The sequence below is a fragment of the Vigna umbellata genome, chromosome 1 (genome assembly GCF_029865625.1).
Source record: "Vigna umbellata cultivar VRB3 chromosome 1, Vumbellata_1.0, whole genome shotgun sequence".
NCBI lineage: Eukaryota > Viridiplantae > Streptophyta > Magnoliopsida > Fabales > Fabaceae > Vigna > Vigna umbellata.
The window spans coordinates 99,315,210-99,329,758 of record NC_142165.1 but is presented as its reverse complement, the minus strand read 5'-3'; the positions used below and the strand labels follow the sequence as shown (position 1 = coordinate 99,329,758).

The window sequence follows — 14,549 nt, the reverse complement described above, 5'->3', positions numbered from 1 at the left end:
TATTTTATATTAATTTTAATTATAAAAATTAAAATTATAATATTACATGTTAATCTATTAAAACATATTATTTTGTTACATTCATCAATTTTTTTACAAATTTTATTTTCATCTTCAAATTCTCTAAAAGAAATAACACAAAATCAACCTAATCACTATGCATCGAATCCATATTTCGAAATGAACATAAACTAAAATAAAAGAAGGAAAGAATTTCATTATTAATGGTGTAAAGTATAAGAACGATAGTATATTAGATTGAAAAGTCAACAATTAGTCGCTTTATGTTAAAGCTTTAGAAAACAGCTTCCATTTAATTAATTATTATCTACTTGATAATGGCTCGTGTTAACGGTTGTTAATTGAGACAAACGTCCATGAAAGCAGCATGCATTAATATAAGCACGTGTTATCAAAGGCGAATAATAATTTGATAGTTATGAAGTCTCTGAGTTAGTGTTACCATTAGCAGCATTAATGACATTTATATATAGCTTTTCAGATAATTTATAGAAGTGGATACTTTTGACAGTTGGTGTTTCTTGGATCCTTCAACCTATATTAAAATATAATTACTGGATTAGTTTCTCGGTATTTTCTTCGATTTCATACTACAACAAATAAATAATGAATAATATATATATATATATATACTGTTCAAATATTATTACAAAAATATGTACCAAAATATATTTTTCTATTTACCTCTAATTGCTGTCAATTGAGAGTCTCTTTGATTTCATAAACAAAGAAGATTCTCCATCATCTCTTGTCTGGAAGTTTTATTTTTAGGGTTTGAGAAAAAGGTGGTTTGAAATTGTGTGTTTGCCACTTTTATGGTGTGAATGAGGAATTGAATATGGTGAAGTGTTTCAGAGTGGAATACAACGCACTACTATTCAGCAATTAGCATAATGCCGACACCTTACACCACCAAGAAAGTCACCTTTTTCAATTGTTAATTTCATTATGTTCCTTCATTTTAAACTATTATAAAAATCTATACAAATTTGTATTATGTATCCTCCAGTTGACATTTGTTTATGCCTTTGAAGTTCCCACCATCTAAGTAAAGGCAATTGTGTCATCCTTGTTTGAGAAAGTTTATCTTTTTTTGGTGCTAGTGTGTCTCCGGTGATTTGGTACATATGTGCTTAGAACATTGTTGCCTATGATACTGCAATACTTGCAGAAGCTAAACGGGTGATTTCTCCGATGTTATACGGAGGCCATAGGAAAACAAGAACATATTATCTGCAAGGAACCTAGCCTTAATTTGGTGGAAACAACAAAAGAAAGAGGGCGGGGTGATTAAAAACTGCGCTCTTTCTTTTTTCGGTACTCTGTTCTTTACATCGTTTTAGCTGCTATTGTTAGTCATTCTATTTTCCAAAGCTACACATTTTTCAAATCACTACAACAGTTCCTTTACCTCAACATTATTGACCCAGACAAACCTCTTAACTGTCCATACAAAAGGATCTACAATTAATATAAGTATGATTTTTCCTTTTCCTTTCTGAACATTCAATGTGTACTTTTTTACACGCTAAGAGAAAAAAACATTTAAACAACAACAAAGCTGGACACCGTATAATCATAAATTTTATGATCAGAAACCCAACATTCAGGGGAAACGACTACTAACACTTCAATAAAGTTGCAAGAAAGGGTTGAAACAATAAACGTAGGCATCACAAAACTTATCAGCCATCGTATGTGTCAGCCAATAATTTCATCCAACATCTGTCATTTCCCTTTCTCATCATCCTGTACATTCAAGTAAGTCCTCAAATAAATTAATATCCATAAGTGCCACCAACTTCAATGAATGATTTAATCAAATTTCAAGACCAAACTGAAGTTCCAAAGGCCAAATATATCTTCTATTATGGGAAAAGAGTATCCGATATATGGTTCAACAGTATTTTTGCTGACCAAAACACATTCCTCTTTTACTGCCAAATTATAACACAAAGTAATACTAATATTTTGTAGTGTGCATGGGATCTTCTTGTAAATTAAGTTTTTTTTTTGTTTGGTAATAAAATTAATTTATAGAAACTGTAACTTCTTTATATTGTTATTTCTAACTTTAGAACTACAATGGATTTAGGGTTATGGCTGTATAAAAGAAAACGGTTCTTATTTCAAACGGAAAGGCTAACCTTCTTCTTTATCCAATAACAAAAGGCTTGATCTAGAATTAAGTAAACAAAAACTGGAACACCGGGAAGTTTACCAAATAAGTATATTTTACTGTAACCTAAATTTAAAATATTGAATGGGTGATAAAAAAAGTAGAATTAAAACAAAAGAAAATGTGTCAAGGGAAGAATCGAATGGTAGATTTTTCTATCTATTTCTTGCAAAGATCAAAACAAAGTGTATATTTGTTTCATATATGGACAAAATCGAAAATTATTGGCAAGTACTAAATCTGACAACTTTAACTTTATCATGTCAGAAAATAGTGAGGGACCAATTTGTAAATGTGGAAATAAAAATGTTTTTTATTTTTCATGAAGGAACAAAAGCAAAAAGAAGAATCAGCTATAACATTTAAATTTTTAATGTAACCCCAAAAATATTTCAAATTGTAGTTCTTTTTTGAGTTCATGTTATAGATAACATTTTCACTCATGGAATATAAAAGACATACAGAGAAGTTTTAACAAGCAACCGTTTCAGAAACATTTTGCCAAATATAAAATTATTGTTTGCTAAGTAATCCTAAATTTTAACGAGTACAGATTATATCATGCTTACCGAATTATCCATCAGTTTGTCCAAATCTTCATTGTATCTTCCATCGCCATCATCTGAAAGTCCAGAGAGATTATAGGCAAATGTAAAGTCACCAATTTTAAATTCACCCAGAGCACATGTTATTCTATACTTTAACTCAAACACCCAAAAGAATAATCTAATACTGTCATTGGATATAACTCCAACTCCAGAGAACATGGTGGTATATAGGCTAACAAATAGGAAAAACATGACGAAAGTTCAAGTGACTTTAGTTCTGTCTGCATTGATTAAGAGTTACATCTAGATTACTTGCTTGATGAGGAGTGGAAAGGGAAGTCATGGAAAGGAAATAATGCCCTCAAGCTCTACTTTTGCTCACATTCAAACTAGGGTGTAATGAGGGTAAGGAGCTTTGCTGTTATCTTAAGAACGTGCCATTTACTATTTGAATAAATTTAGTTGTTTGAATGAAAACGTGTCATATTGAAATTTTTTAAAGGTGATATTAGGAGCAATTTTTACCTTGCCCTTTCTTCTCTCATAAATCATCCAAACACGAGGAATGCAAAATTACACAATTTTGTCCCTTCCCTTCCCGTCTATCTCGTTCTCTTAAAAACTTTGAAATTTCGTGAATAATCAAAAGACCTCAATTATCCAAAAAATAAATTGTTTGACTTAAAGAAGTGAACTTTAAATTTAACTCAATCTTACAAATCCAGTTTGTAAAGTGAAATTTGGACCTATATATATACTATAAATTGATCTTATCTTTAGTTGATGGGAGACTTCCAACAATACATCTATTTTCCTATACGGTTAACATCCTTCCAATTACTTTGAGACTTTAAATGTGTTTGGATGGTTTATAAATGGGGATGTACCAAACTCATATACGCCATGTTTCAGAAATAAATAACAATTTTTAATAGATTAAAGTAATAAGGTGTACCGGGCTCATCATCACTGTTTCCTTCTCCCAGAAGAAATACATCCAAGTCTTGCTCAGTTGAAGTTGATAAATTGTCCTTTTTTGGCATTTCCTGCGCCTCTTGGTTACAGCTCAATTCAGCATTTAATGGTTTCATCGTGACTATGCGATCTTTTCCTTGTTCAGAAGATTTTAGTTTTTCATCTTCCATGTACTTATTCTCATAGCTGACAGAAATCACAAGACAGAAGTTTACTAAATGTCACAAAAACAGCATAAATATAATAATATAACCCAAGTTATGATCAGCTGAATGAGTTAATTGCTAGATGCATTTCATATGACACATGGGCTAGCATAACTAGCATGACAATTTTCCACAAGTATATTGATTGCTTAAGTGTACCAATAATCTGCTAAAATTATTGTTTGCAATAAGTTATGCACATCCAACTAAATTTTGTTATTATACTGTACCAAATACTTGTTATTTTAAAAAATTCAACGACATTCTGTTGCTTGTGTGAACTCTCCTTTAATCATCTAAATTACATTTCTAAAAACTTCACATGTTCATATTCTTATAGCAGAAGTTCCTTCAATTTCTTTTTCTGCGTATTTATTTTTATACCTCCAGGATGAGAGTATTTCGTACTTTCGGAACTATGGGAACATTTATACTTCCTATGTCCTAAATTAGGAGGATTCATTGCTTAAGGCCTAGAATATGATATTTAGTTATTTACAATTGAAAACAGCATATTATATATCTCTCTTCAATTCTCATTTGGTGAGTATCAAGAAAACCTGCATAGAATACATGACCCTTTAGTATTTCAAGACTACAAACATCTAGCAGTCGTCTATTAAATCAAGCCAAGTCAGATGAAACTCAAAAACAATACTTAATGTGTAACCAAAATACTCAAGCAACAAGAAAAATTACATACGGTGCAGTATGATTATTCACAAGTATAAAATATATTCTCCAAAACTTCCTCTCTTTCATGACTCGTGGACACAGTTCATACCTCAATCGAGAAATCTCCTGTAACAAAAAATCAACTAAATAGTGGGAGTGCATTATGTTTCAAATATGTGATTGCACGAAAAAATTTAATTGACAGATTATAATACACAAACCACCCTATACACCTAGGTGAAAGATTTTACTTTAGTCATGCGAGATTAACATAAAAACATGCAATGTCTTTGACACAATGATTTGCTTCAACAAACTTGGAAATAAAAATACCGAGCATCTTATGATTTACCATGCAGCATATCACCAACCATCATGAGTGCATCTGACAAGGTCACAATTGCAGGAGAATGAAAAAGGACAACCATAACTCACCATGGTGCAATTCACGATTTTTAACTCTTACACCAATGCTCTATCCCCACCACTCCTCTCTTCCTCAAGTACACAAACAAAATAAGGCTAATAATATTAATAAAACTTGTATAGATACTGATAATGAAAAAAGTTGACATTTTAGAACGGTATACTTATCTCATGATAGGTTGACAGCTTTGTCGTCATATCACTCAAATGTTTCAAACCTTGTGATATATGTCATCATAAAAAACATAAGAGATCACCCTTTTCTTCTAGTTATACTAAATCAGCTAATTTCTTTGATCTACTACATGTAGATATATGGGGCCCATTGAGTCATATTTCGCTAAAGGGTACAAATATTTCATAACACTTGTAGATGATTTTACTAGATATATACATGAATGAAAGCTTAGGCTGGAACAGCCATTTGGAAACTTTTATTATCATGATTGAAAGTCAGTTTAATGTTCATTTGAAAGTGCTGAGAAGTGATAATAATGAATGATTTCTTTGATAGAAAAGGGACTGTTCAGTAAATTAGTTGTGTGGAAACACTACATCAAAATGCAATTGTTGACTGAAAGCATTGACATATTTTTAATGTCACTCGTGTACTCATTTTTCAATCTCAGTTTTCTCTTTGTCTATGGTCATATGTGGTCAAGCATGTTGTCCATTTAATATAGATAGAACACCTACTCTACTCCTATTACATAATAAATCACCATTCAAATGGTTTACAATGTAGTCCCGTATCTTTCTCATGCAAAGGGTTTTGGTTGCTTAGCTTTTGCCAGTACTAATGGTGAACAAAGGGCAAAACTAAGTCCCAGAGCAACAAAGTTTGCTTTTCTTGGTTATAAAGATGAACCAAAAGGTTACACACTTTTTGATCGGGATTAGAAAAAAAAATTGTTAGAACACGTCACTTTTCATGAAACTAGTTTTCCATTTCACGAGAATGAAATTTTAGATAAAGTTGATCCATATAAAGTTGTGCCTACTTTCCCTATTTTTTTGTGATAATGATATTGTAGTCCCAACAGCTGTTAGAGATGTTGTCCCTTCTGTTTCAGAACCCATTTTGTCATCGGTGATAATATATTGATTCTAACAATTCATCCCAGTCAAATGAAATTCTTGGTTTAAAAAATCCAAATCATGTTTTACAACCTCAACCCAAATAGAGTTTCTACTCGTCCTAAACAAAAGACAAGATACCGGAAAGACTACCACATTACTTTCTTTTCCTAAATGGATACTTCCAATCATTCTTTAGGTACTAAATATTCTATTCAAAATTATATTTATTGTCGTAGTCATTCTTCAACATATTCATCTTTCAATTAATAGTTCCTCTATCTATCCAAGAGCCTGAACCCTTTGAAGAAACTCTTCAACATCATTGTTGGAAAGAAGCAATGCATCACGAACTTTCAGCTCCTGAGTGTAATCAAACTCGGTCTTCAGTGGATATGCCTCAAGGGAAGCACCCTATTGGGAGTAAATGGTTTGATATAGCTAACCATAAAACAGTGGCTATATTGATATATAAAAAGCCATTTGATTGCCAGGGGCTATACTCCGACCAAAGGTCTTTAGTACATTGAGACATTCTCTCTAGTTGTAAAGATTACTGCCATTTAATTTATTTTGCTAAAGGCATGTGCTAAGCCCTGGTTTCTACATTAGTTAGATGTGAATAGCACTTTTCTTGATGGAGACAACCATGAAAAAATTTACATGATTCCGCTTCCTTCCTGGTCTTCTTTCACGTCCAAAACAAGTTTGTAAACTTAGAAAGAATTTGTACGAGTTAAAACAGGCTAGCGAGCAAAGGAATTCAAAACTAACCTAGACATTGATTCACCTTGGTTACGTTCAAAGTTCAGGTGATAATCTTTTATTTGTCTGCAAAACTGGTCGTTGCTTTATAACTTTGCTTGTATATGTTGACGATATTGTATTGGCAGGTGATGATGTTCCAGAAATTCAACATGTTAAGTCTCATCTTCACTACTCATTCAGCATCAAAGATTTTGGTACTCACATATTTTCTTGGTTTGAAATAAGTCGCTCATCCTCGCGACTTGTTCATCACCAACAAAAATATTGCTTAGATCTGCTCTCTCATAGTGGTTTCTTAGCTGCACACCTGCCGCGTCTCCTATAGAGCCATCTTGTCATTTATATGATGAATAAGGGTCACTTCCAATCTTGTGAATACAGAAGGTTAATTTGATGCCTTTTACATCTTACTCGCTCTAGGCCTGACCTTAGTTTTGCAATTCACAAGCTAAGTAAATTTGTTTTAGTCCCACGAGAACATCATACAACAGCAGCTCAACGTGTATATTAAGATACCTAAAAGGATATCCAGGACTTTGTTTATTTTTCATAAGTGATAATCAACTATTTATCAAAGGATTTTCTGATTGGGGTACTTGCATTAACTCCAGAAGGTCAGTGACCGATCATTGTGTGTTCATGGGAAATATTTTTATTTCCCTGGAAATCTGAAAAGACAGCAACAATGTCCGGGTCTTCTATGGAGACAGAGTATAGAGCTCTTGAATTGCTTGTGTGTGACCTACAGTAGTCACAGTATTTGTGTAATGATTTGTACAGAGAGATTTCTACTCTTTTTTTGTCAAACAAAACATATAGAAGTTGACTCTCATTTTATTCTGAGAAAGCTTCAAGAAGGTCTTATTCATTTTTTACTCCGCATGGATAAGTTCACACTAACCCGTCAATTTGGGATTCAATTCGGTTCCCTGCCCAAGTGGTTGGTATGTTGACAAAACTTCTACATTCATGTTTCTATCATGAGAACTTGTCCAAGTCAAACTTGTATCATATACATACTCCGGCTTTTGGGACCTTACTAGACAATAAGGATGAAATTCCCACTGATCCCATGTGAATCTTACATATAACTAATTCTATTAGTGGACTTCAAGATTAGCCTGTTAAGCTGTAACTAATTTTTCATTCTTTCTGGTGTATTCTAATAGCATAGTATGTACATATTCTAATAAACTGAGATCATTCAATTCTGTTAATTAGATTCATTTTTCTCTCCGGTCTCCTTTCCCCTCTCGTTTTCTCTTTCTCCTCTTGTGTGAGGTGGTGTAGAATACTAATAATATCCAAGACATGTCAAGTTTTCAAGTTAATATGATTGATTTAAAAAAAAAAATGTCTAAGAATCTAAAACTAAACTCCTTAAATAAAAGTAATCAGTACTTCTAAGCCAAACATTATTTGCATGTGATAAGGTGCCTCTCTTAAATTTAATGAAAGCATTGCGAAAACACGCGGCGCATTAATATTAATAAAAGCAGCCATGCCATGCACAGCTTTGATAACATTCTGATTCACAGAAACACAGCAGATGCTACCTTGACGGTAGAAAGAACAAGACCGGCATGTTTTTCCTGCCAATCGGTTAGATCCTGCCTGACATTTGAAATCGCAGGAACATCAGAAAACTCCGTATCATCTGAAAATAGATGAGAACCAAAACTGCGATAAGATCCTCCCGTGAAATAAAGGAAAGTAGCAGCCGAATGATACAGAATTCAAACTTGGTAGGTAGCATTTGTAATGAATTATTAGTGTTTGATAATGACGGAAATTTTGGAAAGAAAAATCATTTAAAACAGATTTTAAATAACAAAAAATAAATGGTAGAGAATAAAATGCCCCCATTTTCACTTTAGAATATGACACAAATTGCAAACTATCTTCACTCTGTAGTCTAATTTCCATTTCTCACTAAAACGAAGCAAATGTCAATCCATAGAAACAATAAAAGGTAAAGAAAAGACCTTCAAGGGGGAAATCTTCAAAGGTAGTGATGGTGATCCCTTTGACGAATTCTCTCAACTCTTCGGTGATGCCAAAACGGTGGAGATCGACGTCGTTTATGAGCGAAGGTTGGGTCAGGTGCTTGGAAGCTTGTGCCGCTATCTCTTTGGTGGTCTCTGTAATGATATCGCTCAATTTGGAAGCTCCCAAGGACAGATCATTCGATCGTTTCGCTGCTTCTTCCGCAAAGCTTCGGGCTCTGTTCCACAGCTCCATCTTTCTCTTTTCTTCTGATTGATTACACGTTTTTTCTTACCAATTTCAGACAAAGAATTATCGCAAATTAACGACGAGAATTTTCATTGGGAATGGAAGAGAAGAACAAGTGCAGGTTGCCACGTACTGTGCTTCATCACTCTCTCTGTCTTTTTTTTTTTCTTCCTTATTTTCATTCCCTCAAGGTCACAACTTTTTCCTTTTTTAAGAAAATATCTTGAACAAATTATGACCATAGTAAAACAACATATACTAATTTCATAAACAAAAACAGGGTGGACGAATTCGCTGTGCACAACAAAAATGTACTTTTATTTGACATGTTGATCTAACAAAAAATTAGGTATTTTTGTGAAAAAAGTTAAACATATAAGAAAAAGTGTGAAAATTAAATAAAAAAACGTACACCTGTTATAACATCTCATAATTTAAAATTATACATCTTGGCCCATATCCTACACCCTATTATTCCTCGAAATTCATTTTTTCGGAACACATTAAAATAATTCTGGAAATTTTTTTATAGACAATCATCCTATTTTTATTACGATACTTTTCATAGAGTGCACCAAGAAATTTGATAGGTGCAGGAATTCTTTGTCTTGTTTTCTTAGTGGGTTGGGCTTTATTTGCATCCAAGCGAATTTAATTTTTCTACATTTACCCCTTGTTTAGCCAGATTTAACCTTTTTATAGCACTTTCTTTATTTCAAATATATATAAAAAACCAAATGATATCGTAAAAATTCATAAATATAATTTAAGTGATTCTTCTTCTTATTTCCACTGCAACAGATTTAATCAGTTTTTTCATCCGAGAATTCATCTAAATTTAACGAGTTTGGATTGATTTTTTTTTTTTCAATTTGAACCAAATTCAATTAAAGTTCGATAATATTAAAAAAAAAAAGGCCAGAGGCATAAATTCATTGACATGATATATAAATGTTAATATTATATAAAACTAAATAAAAATACGATGTTCGTTTTGTAAAACCAAACTATATTTTACAGAATGCGTTTCAGAATACATAATATCTTCATATAAAATAAAGCATCATAATTAGTTAGGAAATGTGATTATTATAGAATTATTTAAACATTTAAATTTTTAAACATAAAATAAAAAACATATAGCTTAAAGTAAAGTCATCCACAAATATACTATATATTTAACTCTGAAAATTAATTCATGGAACACTAACAAGTGTGAATGTTGTGTTAATGGCGTGTTTTGGATGAACGATGAATTGGGTTTCACATTTGTTCCTTAAAAGCGTGAAAGGAAAAGCTAAGTAGTTGATTGCAGAGTAGAGAGGCAATAATAGGTGGAGACGGTGGTGGGACCGAAGGAGAAGACAATAGGGGTAACGTGGGGCCCAAGAGGTAGAACAGACTGGGCCTGAGGCATAGGGATGAAGCCCATGGTTGGTGGGTCGTGACAGTGACATCCATTAAACGAAGAAGCATGAAATAGCGTATCTTTCACGATCTGATGGATCGTGAAAGCTGGAGGGAGATTTTTGAAAAAGTCCATAAGATGCAGCCCCCCGTTTAAACTTGTAATTGTGTTAGCATTATTGTTATTATTCATGCACACACGTACACGTAAGCAAACACAGAAAGAAGGCACCCAGCTTTTAATTTTTCAATTTTCATAGATGTGGACAAGTACCGGTAGACCTAAATGGGAGCCCCCCACCGTCCCATGTGCATATCGACCTCTTCCAATCACGCTTCACTATTTCTCTTATTACCAATTATTTCACTTCACTGCTCTGTTGCTTTGATGTGACCATGATTCACCAACAGCAACAATTAAGTCTTGAATAAATAGCAGGCATATGTTGCTGACCGTGGATCGATCAACTTTTGTCCAAATTAGTTGGAATAATAATTAAGGGTGGGTGTCCTATCTATGTGTTTAATTAAACTCTTCGAGTGTCACTCACTATTCTTCGCCCGCCACACTTTGCAATATTTCCAATCACACATTCATAATCATCACAACAACAATAATAGTAACACCAGAACATCGAGCTCTACCGTTTTGAATATCTACATACTCCACACTCTATACTGTTCTTGATGCTGCCTGTCCAATTCGTTTGTCCATCAATTTCGTTACGGTAATTTCACTTATTGTTTTTGGATATGGTGGTCCTCCTTGCCTACTCCTCCACATAACATGTCCAAACAACGAGAGCGATCATCGTTTTATCTCTCTGCCACAACACCATTCCATGTTTTAAACGATATATATATATATATATCTTCAAATTAACACATGTACTCTCTACCTAGTACTCGTACAATGTTTAACGTTTGGGTCAGACACACATGTATATCCCTAATGTTGATATCAATCACAACTTCGTTATCAATTCTCTAAAGTAGCATTCTTTTGGATAGTCTTATATTTTACCAATCCAATCCTAGTCCCCAAACTCTGTTTGATCACCGCGCAAAGGCACAACAACTTTTCTATCAATTATCGCACCATTAACTAAGTAAAGATTTAATCCCAACATAAGCCAGGATCTCTCTTTCATTCACTCCGATACTGATCAGACACTCACTCCCTCGTACCATTTGACCACTTCTGGTAACATTGCATACACCAAAATTAACCTAGATATTCCTATTTATGTTTTTTTCACCAAACTCCACCAACTAGGTCAACTAGTGTGTTTTAAATCTAGTTCAAGATAAAATGAAAAAGAAAAAACAAAACTGTCCTATAAGTTAGAAATTTTTTTTTTCTGATTTATAATCATCTTAAATCATCGTGAAATCTATACAATTTGGTACATTGAAGATATGATATTTCAAGTGTGAAACTAGATATATTTATCAATAGTTTATTAACATAGCTGACACAATAAACCCAACATACTTCATTTTAATAGAATTTGATGATATATTAAAAAGTAAATTTTATTTTTAATTCCACCTTACTTATCTAACTTATATATAAAATTTTACATCTATACTAAGAACATTATTTTCAAATTTCTATAAATATAATTATTCTATCCAAGGAGTAGGAAGAGGATTTTGTACTCTTATATAGCATAATATATTATAATTGTTCTGATATTAATATTTCCTGTTTACTGTGTGATTTACTGTATTTATTAGTGTAATATTCGTTTATTAAAAAGTAATTAAAAAAATTTAACGACAATATCAGAATTTTCTTATTAAATATACATTAATAAATGATGAATAGGAAACCGATAGAGTGGAGACAGACAAAAAAAATAAGATCGAACAACCATTATCTTTTGAAGTATAAGATTAGATAAAGATCAGAAATGTACCTACACCACAATAATACTAACCTCTCTTATGGAGGTATGTTTCATTGACACAATGAATTATTATTTATTAGTTTATCAAATATTAACTTGTTTTTATCAAATATTGGCATTACGCTATAGTAATGCCCAAAATTAATGCATTGTATTGAAAAAATTGCCGACAACTTAGAGTTATAAAATTGACACTGATGTCTTAAAAAAGTTTGTGGAGAAAACACGTACCATGAGTAAGACAAAGTGGAGGTTATAGAAGGACACTAGCAAGTCCATCATTAACTAATGCAAACTAATGTCAGATTTAGGTTGCTAAAACATATTAGCATTGACTACAAGTCCACATTACTTTATTGAACAACTTAAATCACCATCTAAATTTCAATTATCTTTACAACTTGATTTTTATTTTATTTTATTTGGAATTTATCACTTTTGAAAGTAAGGAGGAAGGAGATTAAGGTGTTTAGGGATTGAAAGAAAAAGAATAATTTAACATAATTAATCTTGTGTGGTGCGATCCCAAATTCGTTAAATGATATTTTTAGGGTTAATTATTATAGATTCAAAGTATTATTGTTTTGGAGATTGGAGTTCTGTTACAGCTTTGTTTTTAAAATATGTTTTGAAAGGTGAAATAAATATTTAAATTGTTTAAGCTTCAACTCTTAGTGATGTGAGACTATTTGGTGTAATAGAAACATAAACCCTTAGTTGAGGTCTAAGAAATGATTGATCATCTTCAATGGAGGACTTAAGAAACCAATTGTTCCATTATCAACCTCACGGTAAACATCAATGTTCCGATTCCAAGTTTGTTGAGTGACATCAATCATCATACATTCAAAATATTGTCGATTTTGGAAACTGAAATTTTGTCACAATATCCTTAAAAAAGTGAAAGGAGTATTTAAATTATTTTAGGTTGTAAAACCATTAGGTAAATAGAAACATTTGACAATACTCTTTTAAATATTATTAAAAAACTTAACGTAAAATCTTATAAATATTTCCTAACAAGCAACAAATTAATCTTTATAATTGGATGTATTACAAAGTGAAAATTACTCTTCATTGTGACTTTGTATGGTGTAAGAGGAAATTAAATCCTCAATTACACAAACGCCATTTATTTTACATGTCATGTCAACCCTTACGAAATGTTTTATACATTAATTAATGACCGCTCTTTTAGTCAAACAATTGTAACAATGAAAATAATGCTATTAGTTTTTTGTTTAATTAGTACTTTCTTTCCGATAACTATTTATTTCAATTTAGTGTCATGCTAATACAAAAATATTTCACAAGTTGCTTGTTCACATTCTCGTGGACCAATCCGATATTTAATCCAACGGGCCTTTTAAATACCTCATAAACTTTAATAACTATTCGTTGGGTTTAAAATCCACCGCTGACAAATTTTATGACTCAAATTAATATCACCAAAATCGAAAACCAACCAAATCTGAAAAATGATTTGATGAGTAATAGAGAAATTAAAGAAAAATATTGGAGGAGGAAGAAATTGCAAACATTACCAAGGAGGTAACTATTGGCAATGAAATAGTTCAGCATATGAGTCCCCCAGAGAGGCTTAAATTAGGAACAAATCAACATTACTAAATGTCTACTTAAACAATTTGGATTTTAAAGTGCTTTAGTATTGAGTCTATTTTTAAATAAGGAAAACTGTCAAGAAAAATAATTAAAGCATAAAATGAAATTTTAATTTTTTAAAACTAATTTTAAATAAATATATATTTTTTAATTTGATTGACATAATTCAAACAAATTTAGGAAGATAAACCATGAACAAATTCTGGTATAATTTTTTTGTTATCAAATTCTATTAAGAAAAATATGAAAGTAAACTAAGCATAGGTATCAAAAGCATCAAAATTATAACATAAACAATAGGAGTAATATCAAACGAAAAGTTATTTAGTGAAGGAGAGGGGGGAATTATTCGTGGCAATGGTGGGTGGGATGAAGCATGCAGAGGACACTGAAAAAAGGAATGATTGTAGCAGAGAAAATTAAAATTTTATTTATTGAAAAGTACTTTTTCAAGTTTTAATTATCTAAATACAAATTTGTGACACCCGGACACTGA

The 14,549-nt window shown here is 32.0% G+C and overlaps 1 protein-coding gene across 1 annotated transcript; it reads right to left on the bottom strand.

Moving 5' to 3' along the window:
• Window positions 1-1,483: 1,483 nt before the first annotated feature.
• Window positions 1,484-9,341, bottom strand: LOC124835266 (uncharacterized). The gene is made up of 6 exons (XM_047310161.2): window positions 8,861-9,341; window positions 8,432-8,532; window positions 4,633-4,730; window positions 3,704-3,909; window positions 2,770-2,822; window positions 1,484-1,770 (listed from the first exon to the last, which is right to left on the bottom strand). Exons 1-6 carry the CDS (start codon window positions 9,114-9,116, stop codon window positions 1,750-1,752), a joined length of 735 nt encoding a protein of 244 aa, XP_047166117.2. The 5' UTR covers window positions 9,117-9,341; the 3' UTR covers window positions 1,484-1,749.
• Between the last annotated feature and the right edge of the window lie 5,208 nt (window positions 9,342-14,549).